Source organism: Ylistrum balloti, unplaced genomic scaffold (assembly GCF_031769215.1).
Source record: "Ylistrum balloti isolate Yb309-2 unplaced genomic scaffold, AGI_CSIRO_Ybal_v1 Utg369668, whole genome shotgun sequence".
Lineage (NCBI taxonomy): Eukaryota > Metazoa > Mollusca > Bivalvia > Pectinida > Pectinidae > Ylistrum > Ylistrum balloti.
In genome coordinates this window covers 2,206,530-2,225,745 of record NW_026781915.1, presented here as the reverse complement: position 1 = coordinate 2,225,745, position 19,216 = coordinate 2,206,530, and the positions used below count along the sequence as shown (strand labels likewise).

General features: G+C 36.0%; 1 protein-coding gene across 1 annotated transcript; it reads right to left on the bottom strand.

Moving 5' to 3' along the window:
* Nucleotides 1-1,462: 1,462 nt before the first annotated feature.
* On the bottom strand, nucleotides 1,463-16,072 carry LOC132561948 (uncharacterized). Its single transcript, XM_060226671.1, has 8 exons — nucleotides 15,941-16,072; nucleotides 14,707-14,736; nucleotides 6,110-6,250; nucleotides 5,622-5,854; nucleotides 3,107-5,172; nucleotides 2,532-2,812; nucleotides 1,903-2,088; nucleotides 1,463-1,573 (listed from the first exon to the last, which is right to left on the bottom strand). The coding sequence occupies exons 1-8, from the start codon at nucleotides 16,070-16,072 to the stop codon at nucleotides 1,463-1,465; spliced, it is 3,180 nt and encodes a 1,059-aa protein (XP_060082654.1).
* Nucleotides 16,073-19,216: the final 3,144 nt, after the last annotated feature.

The following is a 19,216-nucleotide window of genomic DNA, read 5'->3' as shown; positions in this document are numbered from 1 at the left end:
CAAACTTCCATATTTAGACATCGCTGACGCCGGACGAACAAACTGAAAGTGCATGTGTTTAAGCGCGTGATGTCTGTCTAGGCCCAAATCCTTAGGTGGACCAAAGTCTTTGAGGAAGTCCATCATTATATCCGAGAGGAACATCGGTTTCCCGACATCTGATATGTTGAAATCCCTCCAGGTAAAATGACCGGGACCCAAAGGACTGAAATATCGTGCCAAGCAAGGAGAATATGAGTCTTCACTTTTAGTCAATCAATAAACAGTAATGAAAGTAAGATTGACATGTGAAAAAGAGTATGTTCAGCAAGACATCATGTTTACATATATCACTTACAACATAAAGCATTCTCCGTTTTGTCCTCGCAGCTTTGCACCATAGAGGCATATACATGACATTTGATTGGTACAATAACAAAACGATAACAGGTAAAAATATTAAATTTAAATAATTTCAAACTGATATCAAAGAATTCGCGAGACAAACTATTTGTTAGTGTAACTTAATCAACAACAACGGTTTATTAAGGTAGAATGCTCTGGTAACTGATTATTTCAATATAATTTGTAACGTCAGTGTGTTGACGCTAGAAATTTAAAATGTGCTTGTTTTGTTAAGTCAAGAATACTGTGAAATTATGATGAGTGAAAATACAACGTTTGCAGTGGTGTAGTTATATATGTAACGGTAGCGACATTGGTACGTCATATTCGATCAAACTAACGTTAATATTTTCCTTTGTCTGCATTCTACCTTTTTAAACCGAGTCGCTCATTAAAGAATCGTACTCTACAAGATAAACAATAACGTAAGTTTAGTTTCCCAACGGGCAACAGCAGGTATTCCGGCATTCTGGTACAATACACAAAAATATCAACATTTTGATGGACATAATATTTGTGTTACTTAACAAAAGGTAACAGAAAATCTACATCTCATGTGATAAACATGAATAACAATGAAATACAACACCATCTCAGTGCAAAGTTTCATTGGTATAACTACTAAAACAATGTTACATCCATTTCATCGAGGAGTGTTATAGAACCAAAAACAATACTCCGGATATATGACGTATCAATGTTTCCCTTCCTGACCCTTCCGAGTTAATATGAAGTCTCAATGGAATCAACTCTTGCATTCATTATCTATTTTAATGCATACGAATAACAACTCGGAGAAGTCAAAGAAAGGTTGAATGCTATGCAAATCTATAAAATACAGGGTGAATTCTATTTAGTAACCAGTGTTTGCATACCCCAAGCTGATATCTTATGGCTTTGAAAACGAATTGCTAGATAAAAGACATGAAAAATCAGTGACCAAATTATGGTTTACTGTACTGAAACCTTAATTATCTTAACTGATACTAGCTGGGGTATACAAGACGTCGTGAACACGTGTCTTGTGAGTCCGGATATTAGCTCAGTCGTCGTGATCTTGTGCTGGCTTTTGATGACTCTATCGCTTCTTTTTCGCTACTGACTTTGTGTTCTTTGACCCGCCCCCAGCCATTCCATCCTTGGCCTGCGCCCCTCCCGTGTTCTCGACCACATCAATCATTCCTTTCGACTGAAATTACAACATCCAGTAGATGAAATCCTTATTACCCCCATTGAAACCTACTCTTGTCGTAAAGCACTCATTGGACTTATTTCATTTCATTTAAAGCCATGATTTGCAATGTACTTTAATATATTGCAATTTGGGTTCTATTGTACAGTTTTAAATTTATTTTGAAAAATATATGAAGCTAATTTACGTATACATGTAATCATTTATATCTCGAACGCTTATGTATCGTAAACCATGCTTTTCATATTAATGGTATTGTATTATTGTTTTTACCATGTAAATACACACGAAGTTTCTCAAAGACTGATAGATAGATTAACACTTACCCATACATAAAAAGTGGCAGCTCCAGCGCTGACGTCACGAATTACCTCCAAAGTGTAAGGTTCTAAGACTTTTCGTGCTGCAAGAGCCACATCAAGAAAACAGTCCTTTGGATCAAACTGCGATATCTTCCTCATCACCGACTCCTTGCCGGTTTTACCCAGGATCGCCTGGCAATTCTTCCAGATCTGTTATATGCAGAACAAGCCTATGTTATGTACGCATCAAACTTAAAATTTATCTTCTTTGCAATAATTCAACAAAATTTGTAAATGGTTAAATATAAAACAAATCACGTTATATGTTGTTATTTAAACAAAATGTTGTGTGATCCGCGCCGGTTGTCGTTCCGGGTATGTAAATTAGCATTTAAATTAGACGTAACAACCATCTGCTTATGAATATAGAGACTCAAAGATTTTATAGAAACAACAAATAAATACACCCACATGTCAAAAGTATCTTAATTAAAAGTTCGATGAAACAAGGACAAAATATAAACAAAAGAAAGATTTTCATGAAGACACCTGACAGTACAATATAAATAAGACCATGTAGTCGAGTAGGGAGGTAGGTACATGTCATTTTTTTTTTTTTTTTGTTTAATTGAAGTTTTATTTTTGATACTGACTTTCACGTCTTTCCTAGGATGCCCGAGCAGTAAGAATGTCGCCATGAGGGACTGATGTACACCGTCTGGAGGATTGGCATACGTTCTGATCTCAGAGACAGCTTTCTGGTCCATATTAAGCACCGAGTGGCGTAGTTTTTCTATTCTTAATAACTGATCCTTAAGACGTGAAGCCATTGCAATTTGGAGGTCGAGCAGATGGTCATAATTTGCTTCCTTGGCACGTTCTATAGCACTTTCGAGAGCTTTAAGATCCCTCTTGGACGAGGCACTGTTCAGTTCTAAAAAGTAAAACAAATATATTGCAGGCAATAGTGTAGCAAAGACGATGACGATGTATACTGTACTACTCGACTTTCATATGTTTTAAAACAGGAACATACCAGCAATGATACGGGACAGTCTTTCATATATCCAAAATTTATCAGTTTCCAAAACATGCTGACAATTATGTAAAAAATAGATAGGCATAGACAGCAAGGTATGTATGTGTCTGTGTGTAAGAGTAGATGTGTGTTTGTGAGTGTATGTGCGTACATGTGGTGCGGTTGGAAAGATGAAGAAACAAATCTCACCCTGTTTGGCTTGCAAAAGTTCCAGTAGTCTCTTGGCCTTTCTGATGAAGGGGTCCTTGTCCATGTCCGGAGGCTCTGTAGATTCATATGCGAATAGACCACGTGATAACAACTCGATATCCTTTAATTCCATAGCTCTTTGTATCATCTTCTTGGCTGTCCGTCTGTTTTTTTCCTCGTCTGTTTCGCCATACGAGGCTGTGTCCTCTTCTGGTACCATACCAAGATTAGACATTAGCAGTTTTGCGTTGTCTTCAAACAACTCTGAAGCCGGTTTCCTGTCCACCTGATACTTAGCTATATGTCTGATAATTCTACTACCAGATTCTCTTTGGTATAGATCTAGTAAGTACTCGCCGTATTCGAACATTTTCGCACTGAAGAACTTCATCAAGTCCTGTTTTACAACCTTGAGTTCGTCTTCGTTTGGAAGGTCATTTGCATGCCGTCGTTGATACGATGCCAAGACCTCGTCGTACCCATGGGGAATAGGTATCAGGACCTCGCTATCTGATGTTTGAACTGTCTCCGTGATGATTTTGTTCTCTTCGGTGTCACTCGACACACTCTTAGAGTCGTCTCCTTTTTCCTGGCCTGCTATATGTCCGACAGATGTTATCAGATAGCTGTGAGTATTGTATACCCTCGGCCCTCCATTCTTCACTCTGGCGAACACATTTATAGAATACTCCCCAGCGACCGGTAAGTCGCAGTCAAACGTCCATTTGCCATTTACTTCCCGTACAACCATGCTCATATGTTTCGCTGCTTCAGTGTCAATTGTATGGAGCTCACATAGAAGATCCAAATTGTTCTTGGCAATAAAATTCATTTTCAACTTTCCATCTTTTGAATCAATCTTGGAGTCAGTATGACTCATCGCCTTCACCCCCATAATGTCTGCCAATGGTTTCTTCCCCAGTCTTCCGTCAATGACGTTTGGAAAAGGTTTATTATTAATGTCATTGCTTAGACTTTGTATGAGATAATTAAGGACGTTTTCCGCGTCACCTTCCTCGCCTTCGTCACTACAGTATAGTTTCATAGCATACTCGCCTGTCTGTGGTAGACGAACGCTGACTATGAATTCGCCATTCTCTTCTCGAACCAGAGCATACTTACTTAACGTTGCCTCGTCAACCACTGTGTTTTTAAGGAGCTGGTGTAACTGTACATCTTTGTGCGATCCCAATTTGATATCCACTACGCCGTCTTCCGTTGTGATCACGGCACCTTCGTGAGTCTTTGCTGTCAGTCCCGCCTTCTTTGCGTCAGCTCCTGGACCCCAACCAATTGCGGGGCAGTCAGGAAGAGGTTGGCAGTTCTTTTGTGGAGTTGAACAATTGATCACATATGTACACGTTAGGTCAAAAATGTCTGAGTCACGAACATCCAGTCCGAAAATGTCCATTTTGAACTTTCCTTTCATCGGAAAACGTAATGCAAATCGAAGATTTTCGGCTGTATGTTCATACATTACAAATCTGTCCAACACCATATCCGAATTCTGGTCACCACCGCCTGATCTGGCTTGGTACAACATATACTTGTACCGGAAGTGCTCGCTATCACGGAAGGGTAAATTGAATGATAATACAACAGCCCCATCATTTGCAGTTAGTAAGCACTGCTGCTCACTCTCTTTGCTGAAAGACATTCCAAGATAGTAGAACCGTTCTCTAATGTACACATGAGATTCAAATTCCTTCAGCGTAACTTGTTTTTCCAACAACTGCCACTGCGATTCATCCGGAAAATGTGTCCATATGAACTGGTCTGGGTTGGGTAAGAAGTAAAATTCGTTGATACGGTGTTGTGTTTCCCCATCCGACGTCTGATCTTCGTCCTGAGTTATGTTTCCATCCGAGTCTATCAGCGTCCATTCCCCAGACTTCTTGCCTACTACACAAGCAGAGGCCCAGAAGGCATCTATGAATCGCCATTCCCCTTTTACAAAGACAGCATTCCACTGAGCCCCCATGCTTTTTCGATCTACTTTTCCGCCGACTTCAAAAGCCGCGCTTTTGTTCATGCCACTTATTATCACACAAGGAATTCCCGCCATTCTGTCAAAAAAATAGGTATTAGCAAACTTAATGTCGATTTGAACATACCTTATTTCTAAATTTTCTACATATTTAAATGTATTAGCAGGTAATGTGGTAAGTCTGTGGATTTCCAAACATACTTTGGGTTTTAACAATTTTGTTTTTTATATGAAATTTATAACTGTACGTAGAAATTATGATGTGTTCAGGAAGCAAAGTTTCCATATCAGTACTGTTTAATTTGTCGAAATGTTTTCTCTTTACTCTGCACACATAAATATGATACACCTGTAAACATCACACATATATGTCACGTCCGGAACATTCCGGGCCGTTACCATCCCTTTACGCACGAATTGTATGTGTGATACAGTACTGTTCGCAGGACAGGGTAAAGTTTGTTCTTGTGTCATTGTATGCTAGTTGGCGCTGTAAAACTTACAACACCACTTTCATTTTATACTTACTGACAGAGACCGGAAACAAGATGAGCATGGTTTCCCAGATTATTCTGGATCTTGAGAAAGTATTCGAGTGGAGAATGTACCGGAGGTTCATCCTCTACCACAAGCTCAAACACATTTATTGACGTCACCCATCGAAAGATTGCTCTGGCTTTGGCGACATCGTCCCATTTCTCATTAGATGTAAGGTATTTGATGAGCTCCTTGAATGTGCCAATCAGCAAACTAGTTGGTGCCTGCAAAGAACCACGTGTTTCACAGTTCATCAGCTTCAAGACTCAAGTCATTCATTGACTTCATTGATAAATAATATTTGAATTTTCCGAAACATTGTTCTGATCCGGTTTTCGAGAGGAGATTTTTTTCTAATATCAACAAAACAGGAAAAACAACTAAAGATGTGTTGATATGGGAAATGGAAATATGTTAATGAAATCAAAACAAAGGTTAAAAAAAAGTTATTTGATAAGCAATCAGAAATCTGCACCTACATTAAGCACGAAGTCCTCGACATAACTATAATCCTCAATCAAGTACAACTCATCCTTGGTCTTCGTGGATGGCAAAGGGGGAGGTAACTTAGTTTTCTTTGTGTGATCATCATCTTTACCAGCGGCTGCTGTCCTTGACCCCTAAAATCGAACGCATGTATTAATTGTCAAGAAATTACCCATCATGAAAATCATAAATGAATATATACATGGATGTTCACTATTCTTGTTGTTACAATTCGATTAGATATGAAATAACAACTTCATCTATGAAAGAATTTTGGTTAGGAATACATTGTATTTGGATACTTGTTTTATTCGTTCGATAAGTATTTGTCAACGAAGAAAAGTGCAGTTACGTAAATACTATTTTTGGTGCCGCTAAGGGAATATAGAATGTGCAATTACACCCAAGACCGTATGAAAATGGTCCAGTGTTGTTATCTGGTCAGGTCAGTGTACAGATAAACTAACGTGAAGCAGCATATATATGGATACAAAAAATTTCAATATCACAAAATATTCGTAATAAAATCTTTGAACAATTTTAATAAACAGTAAAGACGATGGAATCATCGTGATTCGAATACCTAAATTTTATGCATTTCAATATCCTGGTTTCCCAATATTTGAAAATACTGGTGAGATGAATATTATAACAATATGGTTTTGGATTATTCCTGTACATCGTCTTTTAACAGTATATAAAATGGCATCAAGATTTAAATGGCATACAGTCGAACAAAACATTTCAAATTTATTTTTGTCAAATGACTGATTTGTCAACAAACAAGGTGAAATTAAAATCATTTAACCCTTAATGAAGAAAGCCATACCCACAAAACCTTTTTGGCGAAATTGAACAAAAATATAAACGGATTTTTTATACCTCTCTTTTAATAGGAAATCGGTAATTCAACTAGTGTATATCGTCCCGTAAAAGTATAGTCGACAATGAAATTTAGAGAAAAAAGAAACAAAAATGAGAACGAGAAGGTAATTGTCCCCTATATTTAGTCTGCCCTAAGCATAACTAAGTAGTTAAAAAAGGCAAACAATGACAGGTGTCTTTTCCGGCCATATAAAATCGTGGGTTTTACTCATGACGTAACAGAAAAGATCCTTAAATCCTAGGTCTTTAGCACATTGCTATGTACATTTATGTGCTTGATGAATGGAATCTAAACAAACACTTAATCTTAAATGTTTAACACAATCCCACCAGGAAATTGTTTATAAATGATCTGCTTGTGTAGTTCTGAGTGATATATAGATTTACCTGAGTCATTCTGGTTAAGCCAATTATTAATGTGCTGATATGGCGCTGAACAACACACAAGTGTTGATATCGACTCTAACAAGCACCAGTAAAATTACACCACAGGGGGAGATGTCTCCTGAAGTGTTTAACAAGGATCTAATCCTTTTATTGAAGAAGTTTTTATCTTAATCTAGATATTAGAAGTCATCTTTTGTTTTATACGAATAATCCATAACAATCTTCACTTCCATCGAGTACTTTATCTGAATGCATCAGTGGCCGTTAGATTAATGCCGTTTACTTACAGCTGTACACAATCTAGAAAGTTTGTGCAAACTTTGGGCCCTTTTAACTCACAATCATGTGACGTCTGAATCCTACCGTATGCGTACCGTATGAGAACAAATGGAAGATTCTCTTTGGAGTTTAAATTGTGGTCAATTTTAGTGTCGTTTGAAGTCAATACGGTTTGCTTCACGGAATAATACCTGGTCGCCATTAGACCAAACGGCCTTCACGTTATCACGTGGGGTTGATCGAAAGTTTGTCGGGGCATGTGCTTGGGAGATACGGCTATCGATTTGTTAAGCTGTCATCTCCAACACTGGCAGGTTAATAAATGCTCAATCAATACATTTGAGGTTAAGATAAGCAATCGCTGACAAGTACTAGTATCCCTACATACCAGCGGACAATGTAACCAAAACAAATCTCCAACAAAACGTATCATCCTTTCGCCACACGTTAAGTAGCGTTATGGTGAGATTAACCATGTGATCACGTTGAGATCGGAATTTAACACGAGTTTTCAAAGATATGTTATCCACTTAGTCCATAGATTGTACAAACGACACACGCGAGTCAATTAATAATAATCTAAGTCTTTCTCTAAATATGGTATACTGTCTAATTTGTAATATTCGCGAAACTTTAGTTTCACTTTATCTTGGTCTTACTTACATACATAAATACTCATAGACAACATCAGCATCAACATCTACTGGCAAAACCTACATCAGCATCAACATCTGACAAAACCTTCATCAGCATCAACCCTACTGACAAAACCTACATCAGCCTCGACACTTACTGAAAAAACCTACACAGCATCAACATCTGACAAAACCTGCATCAGCATCAACCCTACTTACAAAACTTATATCAGCCTCAACATCTGACAAAACCTTCATCAGCATCAACCCTACTGACAAAACTTACATCAGCCTCTACATCTGACAAACCTTCATCAGCATCAACATCTACTGACAAAACCTATATCAGCCTCGACACCTTCTGACAAAACCTACACAGCATCAACACCTACTACCAAATCCTGCATCAGCACCAATATCTACTGACAAAACCTTCAACAGCATCAACACCTACTGACAACACCTATAACAGCATCAACATCTACTGACAAATCTTCATCAGCATCAACATCTACTGACAACACCTACAACAGCATCAACACCTACTGACAACACCTACATCAGCATCAACATCTACTGACAACACCTACAACAGCACCAACACCTACTGACAAGACCTACATCAGCAACAAAACCTACTGAAAAATTCTACATCAGCTTCAGCATCAACAAATACAGACAGAACCAACATAAGCTTCAACATATACAAACCAAAAATCACAAATCAACGCAAAGCGAGGAAACCCACATTTTCATCAACAAAGAAAATCTCTATGAACATTAGCACGTACCGACTAGAGTTTCTTCACACCAACACAGAAAAATAAACCTTCGCATCAACCCATAAAATAATATGAAATAATATAGAATAATATAGCTTCGAATAAACGCCATAAACAGAAACTACGTATTCAGTTCATATACAAAATGTGTTATATCGTCAACATATAGAGAGAAATATAGCATGACGTCTTCACAGATAGCAGCGACACACAAAGACCAAATTAGTCTAATGAACATAACGCAAAGGCAAAGTAAGAAGAAAAAACATTTCACAATGATAAAAACAGTCATGAAAAAACGTTACAAAAAAGAATAAGTCGAAAGAACATTAAACAACAATAAAAAAACAGTCGAGGCAACATTACTAAACAAAGTAAGAAGATCATTACAAAAGGACAGAGTAAGTCGCAGAAACATTGCGAAATAACAGAATAAGTCAGAAGGACATTACACAAAGACCGAATAAGCCGAAGAAACATTATTCAAGGACAGAATAAGCCAAAAGGACATTACATAACGACAGAAGTCGGAAGATCATAACACATTGACAGAAGACGTCGAAGGAGCATTAATTAAAGACAACATCAACCGAAAGGAAGACAAGTCAACACAAACGATAAAGTATCAGTCAATACACAATGAACTAAACAAAACACACATCCAAAACGACTTAAGTAATTTATACGTATATTTGTGACACATACGTACGTAATACAGTTTTTTGTCTTCGAAGAATCATCAATTATGCCAATAACCAAAAGAATTCTAGAAAGTCAGTTAGCAAAACGAAACCCGTCAGAATATGTGAACTTACTTCATACATTTATAAATTTGGTAAAAGTGTGTCATTGAGCAGTTCCAAAGGAGAATCCAGCACCTGTGTATATTCTACAGTATTTGTTATATTTCAAACATAACACGCAGGAGTTACCACCATAACTAAAGTGTTCCAGGTAAATACTCAATAATCTTAAAGAATTATAAAGATACCACAGTGAAACGGCAAATTTTTATTAGTTTAGCAATAGATGTTTTAGATATATAGTATATTCAGAATGATATTTAACTAAAAAGACCTAATTTTATCTGAAGTCAAAAATCAACAAGAAAAGATAAAATGACTGAATCCTGGTGTGCTTAACGGTAAGAGTAAACTGGATCATAACTGGATTAAGTTTTAGATAATGTTAAGAACCAAAATGCTCAAGGACAAAATAAAAGTATCAAGACTAATTATTATACTGACTCAAAATTGAAATCTGGTCGTCGGAAAGACAGGTAACTATGGTAATACGATAAAATCATTTCATAATGACAGTCAAAGGTATCGGTAATACAACGAAAACACATTGGCGTAATAACACCAGACATCAATATAAGAAAAAACGATACAAAACGAAAAATCAGCGGTCCCCGATCAGGGAAACAAATCAGAATGTATCATTTACTTAAACTTTATAACAGAATGTCTTAAATAAATCTGCTACACATGTTATAACTAACTTTGCAAAAATTTCCCAATTCTGATATATGCCGTTGGATGAAAGTCTGAAATATGATTTTGGACAACTCAGTATACTCTAATAACTAGATATATCATGTATGACGTGATATTCAGAAAGGACGTAAGGAACATCAGAAGCAAAATCAGCATTGATATTCACAAAACAATGTATGTTTATACATGTACAACATAATAGTTAAAAAGAATGTTGTTTATTTTACATATACATAGAGTACCTCAGTTTCCCCGGTAGGAGTAGTCGTCTCTTGTTTATCGCCCATCCTGTCACCTATCATGCTCTAGGGAGATAGTTACATATCTCTCTGTATCGATAGTGTGTGTTAAATGAATCTGTAATGCCGACGCCATAGTCGACGAATAATGATTTTTTTGAAAAGCTTTGCATTACCATGAGCACAGGTCGATATTCGAAACATAAGTTTTCCATTAAATCTCATATTTGTATGGACCAATGTCTCAACGAGAGTAATTTTAAACTGATTTAAATGGCCAATCTCATAAATCAAACAAACAGGATCTATATTTTGACATTTATTCAATATCACTATTTATAATTTGTCTGTTGAATATACAATGTATATAAAGAAGTAGTTAATTTGATATATGTGAGTGTAGTGTATATTTAATATCTTGTTTTACATACTTAAGATAAACAACAGTCATATATTTCAATATTATGTTATTTATACTTTTTAAGCATACCATAAATATTTCATTCTAAATTTCATGAAGATATCATATTTTTTTTATTACCTCCGTTTTAGCTTGTTCTCCTTACACAGCTGACAGTTACCAATGATAAGGATAAAAAAACTTCAGTCAAGTGTACGATCTCGTCATTGATTGGCGAAATATTTAAAGCATAAAATTATCTTTCTATACACTATTAATCAAATGATTTGGTGTGTAGTTTTGTAATATCATTCTCCCGCATGAGAAGACATTTAAGTAATAAAAATGTCACAGATAACCGAGAAACAGGTTAGAAATGAAAGAGTTCTTTAGACCATATCTTCAGTAAATATTTAAATGCGTTAAACTGAATAGTAACTTGTTATGAGTAATACCTATTTTGACATGTTCTACTAATTATAACATAATTAAAAAATTCAACTGCAACAGTCAATAACACGTAAATGTGCCATACATGTTTCTATAACGTTCAAATCACATGTTTTTGCTGGTATCAGTATGGCTAGATATAATATATCCTATTCGGATATCTAACGAAGTATTGTGTCTTACTTACCGTATCAGACATTGCCAAGGTTAAATACAGGATTAGCTCCTATGTAACACAATATTTCTAAAGTCAATATAGGAATTTTTATGGCACTGAAAACGTGGCTTTTGGAGGGCGGTATGACACAAGATTGTCCAGAAACCTTAAGGCCTTAGAAATAATATCAAACTAATCAATACTTATTAACATATTGCAGAGATTATTTACGGTGATCAATAGTATGATAAGAGAGAGGACAATAGGCACAGCTCGGTGAAGATACACGGATTAATAGAACTTCCTTGGAAACCAGCAACCTAAATCCTCGCCAACCATACATCCAAGGCATTTGGCCATTTACCTAATCATGTATAGCAATTGTTCAGATATCCAAACTCTGCAAGCAACCTATCAGACAAAGGTGCTGACCGGTCTAAATGGCAATAACAGGACAAACATGTTGTATAAGGTGGAAAATCAATCGGTCAATAAAAAGAATGAATTCTTCAGATTGGTTTTCATTCAACAAGTACTAGTAAACAAGAAAACAATATGCACCTGTGAATACAAATCGCCGGTCATTAAAATGGGAATACAAATATGTTCATTTTCAAAAATATTCTGCATAATGATTCGACAATGGTACACTTCACATACGGCCATTCTAGGGCAAGAAGCACAATGTTTGACGGATAAACCATTAAATCATCAGGTGTGTAGATTTTACTTGGTTATTCATAGAATTATTGTCAAAACTTGTCGTAACTTAAGGTATGGTAACAAACAATGTCATACCGGAAAAAATGTCCGAATTACAATAACGTACACAGAAATATATGCATATATATATATATATATACGTATTGATGTCCTAATGATCAGAAACAGAAAATGGGCGTTAGGGGAATTCTATGAAAAACAGAGGAAATTCGTGGAACTGAAACGTGATCAGTCAGTTTAAACAAGTTATCTTTAAAACCCTACGTATAACTTAATACACCTAAATCACCGGAAGTTATATAGAAATAATTCAGGTGGAACTGATCAATACTTACACACATTAAAATACGAAACATTGATAAGGGCTTATATCATGGTAAATAAGCATATGGTTCTAATATTAAAAAAAAACAGTTTTATGTTAAGTTCAAATGTAATTATTTCAATAAAATAAAATAGCCTCTTTAGGAAAAGATATACACGTTAAATGGTACGGCTTGGTAAATCGTATAAACTGACTGGTTTTATATCGGCAGCAAATTCCGTGTCCAATGAACCGTGACTATCACGCCAAGGGTAGCGTTATTGTTACAGGAGTTCACATAAATAATAACAACTGTGTTCATACAGACATGACCTCGACTCCTATATGTTGTCGGTTCTATTGCTTGGTTAATATAATTACAAAGGCGTAATGGATGTTTGATTTAGTAGCAATCCTAAACAGAACGTCAACCATGACGTTATAATGACATAAAAGACAGTACCGCTAAGGGTTCATGTTTTTATAGGAACATTTTTATAATAATAAACATTTTAAACTGGCATACAAATATTTTCTGTCTGTGTAAATATTCGGTGAATGAGAAATCGTAAATCAGTGAGTTTACTAAAGAGTGATTTACACAATCTGTCCGGTTTACACATGATTGACTTAAATAGTCTGTCCGGTTTCGACATGTCGCCTTGAATGGGATACATATATCTTAGCAATATAAATTGTGATTTAAAGTTCCGCCTGATTTACGAAGACTAGAAACATAATTGGATAAAATGTAGATTTGTTGATGTAACATATCAGGTATTTTTTTTAATTGCTTACTGCTCCTAGACAAGCATGTTCTTAATCTTAAGTTTGAAATATCATATGCCTCTACTATCGCTAAACATGTCCTGAGTGTATGTTTATTATCTGTATTATCAATGACATTTAGAGCGTCTTCAGATAAGAAAAAGTCTGGAGCACTTAAGATGCTGGTATTGAATTGGATACACAACATATGTAAGACCATTTCGTTAATGTCAAACAATTACTCAGTTATACACATATTACACACTGGTTTGTAAAAGAAATACAAACTGGTTTATGTACATATCATATACTGGCTTCTATATTGCTACAATCTAGCTAATATATCACATATCAAATACTGACTTTTATTGAAAATACTGTATATCATAAATAATATAGGAGCCTGTAAATAAATTCGTTAAAGGTGAGAGTAATTCTATATGTGGTGAAGAAAAGGTAGCATTAGTTCTTACAGATACAGAAATAATACCAAGGTAATATGTATGGGATGTTGATACGTTGTACGTTTATTTGAGGGGAAATGGACTAAACACGGAAAATGAAGCACAATAGAATGTCTCAACACAGAGTGTCTGTACACTGGTCACTATCTGTTTAAATAGTGTGGGATAGGGGCAAGGAAAAGGAGCTACTGTCATGGGGAAGAGTCAGTTCACGGCGGTGTGAAGGGCTGAAATAAATGGAGAAAAAGACTTCTGAAAGTGTTTAAGATACATATATATACAGTGAACTGGGTAGTACAGAGGTTTGGGAGTAACGAAAAACAAATGCTACCTCTTCACAATTCATTCTACACATGGTGCGTATTTGAAATTACATGTTAATAATTTTTGAAATTTTTCATCCGTGCATTTTGTTACACAAGACACCAGAATACAAAAAATAAATCCTTAATCATGCTTGATATTAAAATCTGTTATTTTTATATAATCTTCGTGCATACATAGAAAAAAGGTTATGATTTGTCTATCATTTTTAAAGTCTAGTATTCTAGAGATATCACATGTGTCAGCTTTTGTCAATATGTGTTTCTATTTAGTAAACACTGTAGTAGGTCTTACCTTCTGATCCTCCTCGTCCCGATTCGCAGCCTGTCATTTAGAGGTATATACACAATGGAGTTAAGTTGCTAAATAAATGTCTTCCAATATAGGAACATAACTACATTTTTTACAAAAATTGCTCATTGTGTCATATCCATGAATAGATTTGCACAAAATAAAAACGAAGTGTAGAGAAAGCTTGTAAATTAAGTTGGTATTTTGTGTATTTCATATTCTGCAGCATGAACAGGAAATTTGAAAATAGAATTTTGAGCCGATTACTGTTTGGTAATTGTAATAAATTCACCTCACCAAATACATTAACCAATGCAAATAATACCACTTTCCCTGTCAGGTACTCACTCTGATCTTGTATTTACACTTCTTTGACGTGAACTCGATCATCAACACTATAGATACTTCTGAGTATATATATATATAATTTTAAGCTTAATGAGGAAAAAAATAATTTGCTCCTGTTTCTAGGAATTTTGATATTGACTATGAATATTTAGAACTTAAGGATTCATGCTCATATCAGGATAGAACAAATAAAAAAGTTTGGGTGCATCTAAACGTTTATAGTGACTAATTACACAACATTTAAACTAAAATATATACACATGCGCATTCCATGCTACACCATTGACAGAAGAAAGCAGGTGTGTTCATGATATATGTACATGAGTTCTTCCAAAAGTTTCTCTCAGGGCTTCCATAATAATTCAACTAAGATACAAAAGAATTCAATAAAGTTGTGTTATATACCTAAGAAAGTGGTAATCGATCGGATTTTTCTATAGAAAATGCTTTGTATCATGATGTTTTGCTTGCGGTACGCGAACAAAGAAATAGCAATTACCATTGGCGCATCATACGTGAATCTTGATAAAACATTCTATGCACATAATTGTCTACTCGTGTGTTCGGGATTCGTCATTATTCATTAGACGGTGTAACAGTAACTACGACACAGATATCTTAACGCTGAAATGACTGGAGCACAATGTTCAACGAAACTGTTAATATATTAATTAGGTTCGATATATTGATGATTTGTCAGTCATAATTTAACTGTCGTCTGATCTCAATAGACCTGTAAAACACCGACGAAGTACTAAGCTACACTTAACGCCAATTCTCGACAAGCACGAGCACTGGTCGCCATGCGTGTAGTGGTCGTACCTCGTCAGTATCTACAGGTGCGAACATCCCTGAGGGGAGACTGAAACTGTAAAGCGGAAGAACTCACGGGCATAGCAGACCGAGGCGTGCGAGCTACGGTTGGGGCTGCAGCCGAGCCGTTTAGTGCCGTCTTGCCTACATTTGGGGAGGTGGCGGGGCGCTGCTCTGCTTTTGTCGCTGAGCTGCTTCCTGATCCCATAATTTCTGACTACGTCCAGATCGTGTTACATCACTTCCTGTTCTGAAAATGAGAAGAAAATTAACTTAAATGAATATTTCGAATAAAGTCAGTTATATCCAATTATGATATTCTTTTCTAAATCGGTCAATGACGTTCTCTGTGCACAAAAGTTTTACATATACACATACCGTTAGTGTGTGCGTGAATTAAGTCAAATGTTTTGTTCCTCTCTAATTCATACAAGAAAATATTTTCCACTGAAGTTTTCCTTTTCAGCTGAACAGATATGCCGTCTAGAAATACGGATAATTGTATTTCATCTAGAAAGGGTCCAGGTAATAGATAATTTGTGACGTGGAGTTGACTTCACAGATCGCACAATCACGCTGGGGTTTAAATTGTTCATACGATACAGGACCTGATGTTTATTAAATGGTATGTATATGTACTCCATTGACGCCCACTGTTTACAGAATGCCGATACTTCAGACCAGTTAGCTCATGTCTTTGATATCTAAATATAGACATACATCCTGGATTTTATACTTTTAAGTTTCCCTAGTACATTTAAATGGCGTATTGATATGTTAGCGCTAAATACACTAGTCCGTTTGTAGTCATACGAATGTTTTGCACGGTTACGTTTTCCATCATCAGTATGCATACTTTCACGCTAACTTACCTTTACAGACCATCTATAATATTAATGTGACTGGCAATTCCCTCAGTCATTCATTCTACATAACTTTTTACTATACGAAAATCATTCCATAAAGTGTTGAAAGCGTATGCACTCGGTCATGTTATGCTTGTGCAGGATTGTTGGTAGAAGACGTAACTTTTCCCAAACTCATTCCATAAATGTAAGCATATCAAAAGGGAAAAAATGTGAAAACAGTTATCGAGTATATTGTTCTGCCTGTCAATTTACAGAAATACTTATCTTTCACACGTGATCGAGATAGCTTTGTTTGGCGCGAGTCTGTAGAAACAGTGTAAACAAAGGGACTATGTCCACATTAGGACAAATAGCAAATTGCTTATGCATTAGTTCACATACCAAGCATTGCTGTTTGCTGTCAAACAATGGGGCGACTAAATATGATAATGGATTATTGGAGAGAGAAACTAAAATGAACATGTCAACTTACTCTCACTCATTCCATTATGGGCATCATTTGTCTCGTGTAAATTTTACATGTTTGATCTACTGACTTGGTTGTCGACGAACAGTGTAACAGTGAACAATACTGACTTCGTCACTAACGAACAGTGAACAATACTGACTTCGTCACTAACGAACAGTGAACAATACTGACTTCGTCACTAACGAACAGTGTAACAGTGAACAATACTGCTTCGTCACTAACGAACAGTGAACAATACTGACTTCGTCTCACACGAACAGTGAAACAGTGAACAATACTGACTTCGTCACTAACGAACAGTGAACAATACTGACTTCGTCACTAACGAACAGTGAAACAGTGAACAATCCTGACTTCGTCACTAACGAACAGTGAACAATACTGACTTCGTCTCACACGAACAGTGAAACAGTGAACAATACTGACTTAGTCTCACACGAACAGTGAAACAGTAAACAATACTAACTTCGTCACTAACGACCAGTGAACAATCCTGACTTCGTCACTAACGAACAGTGAACAATACTGACTTCGTCACTAACGAACAGTGAAGCAGTTAACAATATTGACTTCGTCACTAACGAACAGTGAAACAGTGAGCAATTTTGACACCGTCATTCATGATCAGTGAAACAGTGAGCAATTTTGACACCGTCATTCATGATCAGTGAAACAGTGAGCAATTTTGACACCGTCATTAATGATCAGTGTAAGACATAAACAGAAAATCATTCTGATGTTTTGCACGCTCAGGGTTCGATATTGAAACGCTATCGCCTCGAGACATGGGACATGACGCACCACATTGAAAAAGTTGTTGCAGAGACGTGGATAACTGATAAGGTTGTTTTGACAGTCATGTCTCGTGAAGCTTTGTGCCAAAATTGTGAAAATGCATTAAGGGTCTATCGCTTAGCTGGTACCTACGTTCACTTAGCACGTGACTTCTACCTGTCGTTCATATTACACCGTTTACATATAGCTATCTTTGATAATACATCAGACTTTTAACCGATACATATCATAAAATTAGAGCCGACAAGTAAACCGAGAAGGTATGCTACATATTTTTTGTTGGTGAATGGGGACAAAATCGAAACACCCGTCTGTGTATGTATTCGAGGTCAACAAACTTGCCAATAAACAGGAAAGGAATTTGTCATTGTTCGCATATTTACTCAAAACAAAATCAATGATAGGCTGGCTCTTTAGATTGTGCTAATTATAGCCTGAATATATATGATTATATAAGCGTAACACGCCTAGACAGACATGTAATCTATAACACCGGTGAAGTGTAAGTGTGAAAGCTAGGTGCTACTCTACAGAACATTATGTGATATATATACTCAGAAGTGTATATATCTATATGCATACCTTTCCAAATCTCACATCGATTGTACGAGAGAGACAGATGCAATGATTGACCGAAAGAGAAAAAAGAAACTAGAGAGTGCAAGAGAGAAAGAGGGTGAGAGACCTGTCCGAAAACAAATTAATTGAGGGCTCTCAACTCTGGACTTGCTTTCACAAAAAATGATGTGTTTGAACATTTTACTGAAAACTGAAGAACATCTTATTAAAAGATCAATCCATACACCAGCACATGCAATTGTTTTATCGCTTCAGACGTGTACTGTTTCAAATCATTGTGTAACTTATTCTAAAGAATGATTGCCTCTTTGTTCTTATGACATTTAACTTGCCAGTAATATCGTTACATGGTATTACATTTTGTCCATTCAGAACATTGATCTTCCTGTTAAGTAGATTGTCTGTAATCTAAGTTTCTATATCGTACAGGTGTTTTACTGTACATTACAGAAGTCCTAAACACAGATCACCAAATGAAACCAATTTTCAATATTTAATCTTAGTCTAAATCTACATCAGAAAAAAAAACGTATACATTGTATATGAAATCACTTACCTATATAGTTCGTGTTTCTCCATTACATTAGCAAAGTAATGATAAACATTTGTAATTACCAAGATAACAATTTAAATGCTGAAA

Excerpts from the sequence above, each read along its gene's own strand:
- LOC132561948 (XM_060226671.1), bottom strand. The coding sequence starts at position 16,072 with ATGGGATCAGGAAGCAGCTCAGCGACAAAAGCAGAGCAGCGCCCCGCC. Across the intron at positions 14,737-15,940 it reads CGCCTCGGTCTGCTATGCCC|GCTGCGAATCGGGACGAGGA; the intron begins GTGAGTTCTTCC and ends TCTAAATGACAG. Across the intron at positions 2,089-2,531 it reads ATCCTAGGAAAGACGTGAAA|ATCTGGAAGAATTGCCAGGC; the intron begins GTCAGTATCAAA and ends TGCATATAACAG.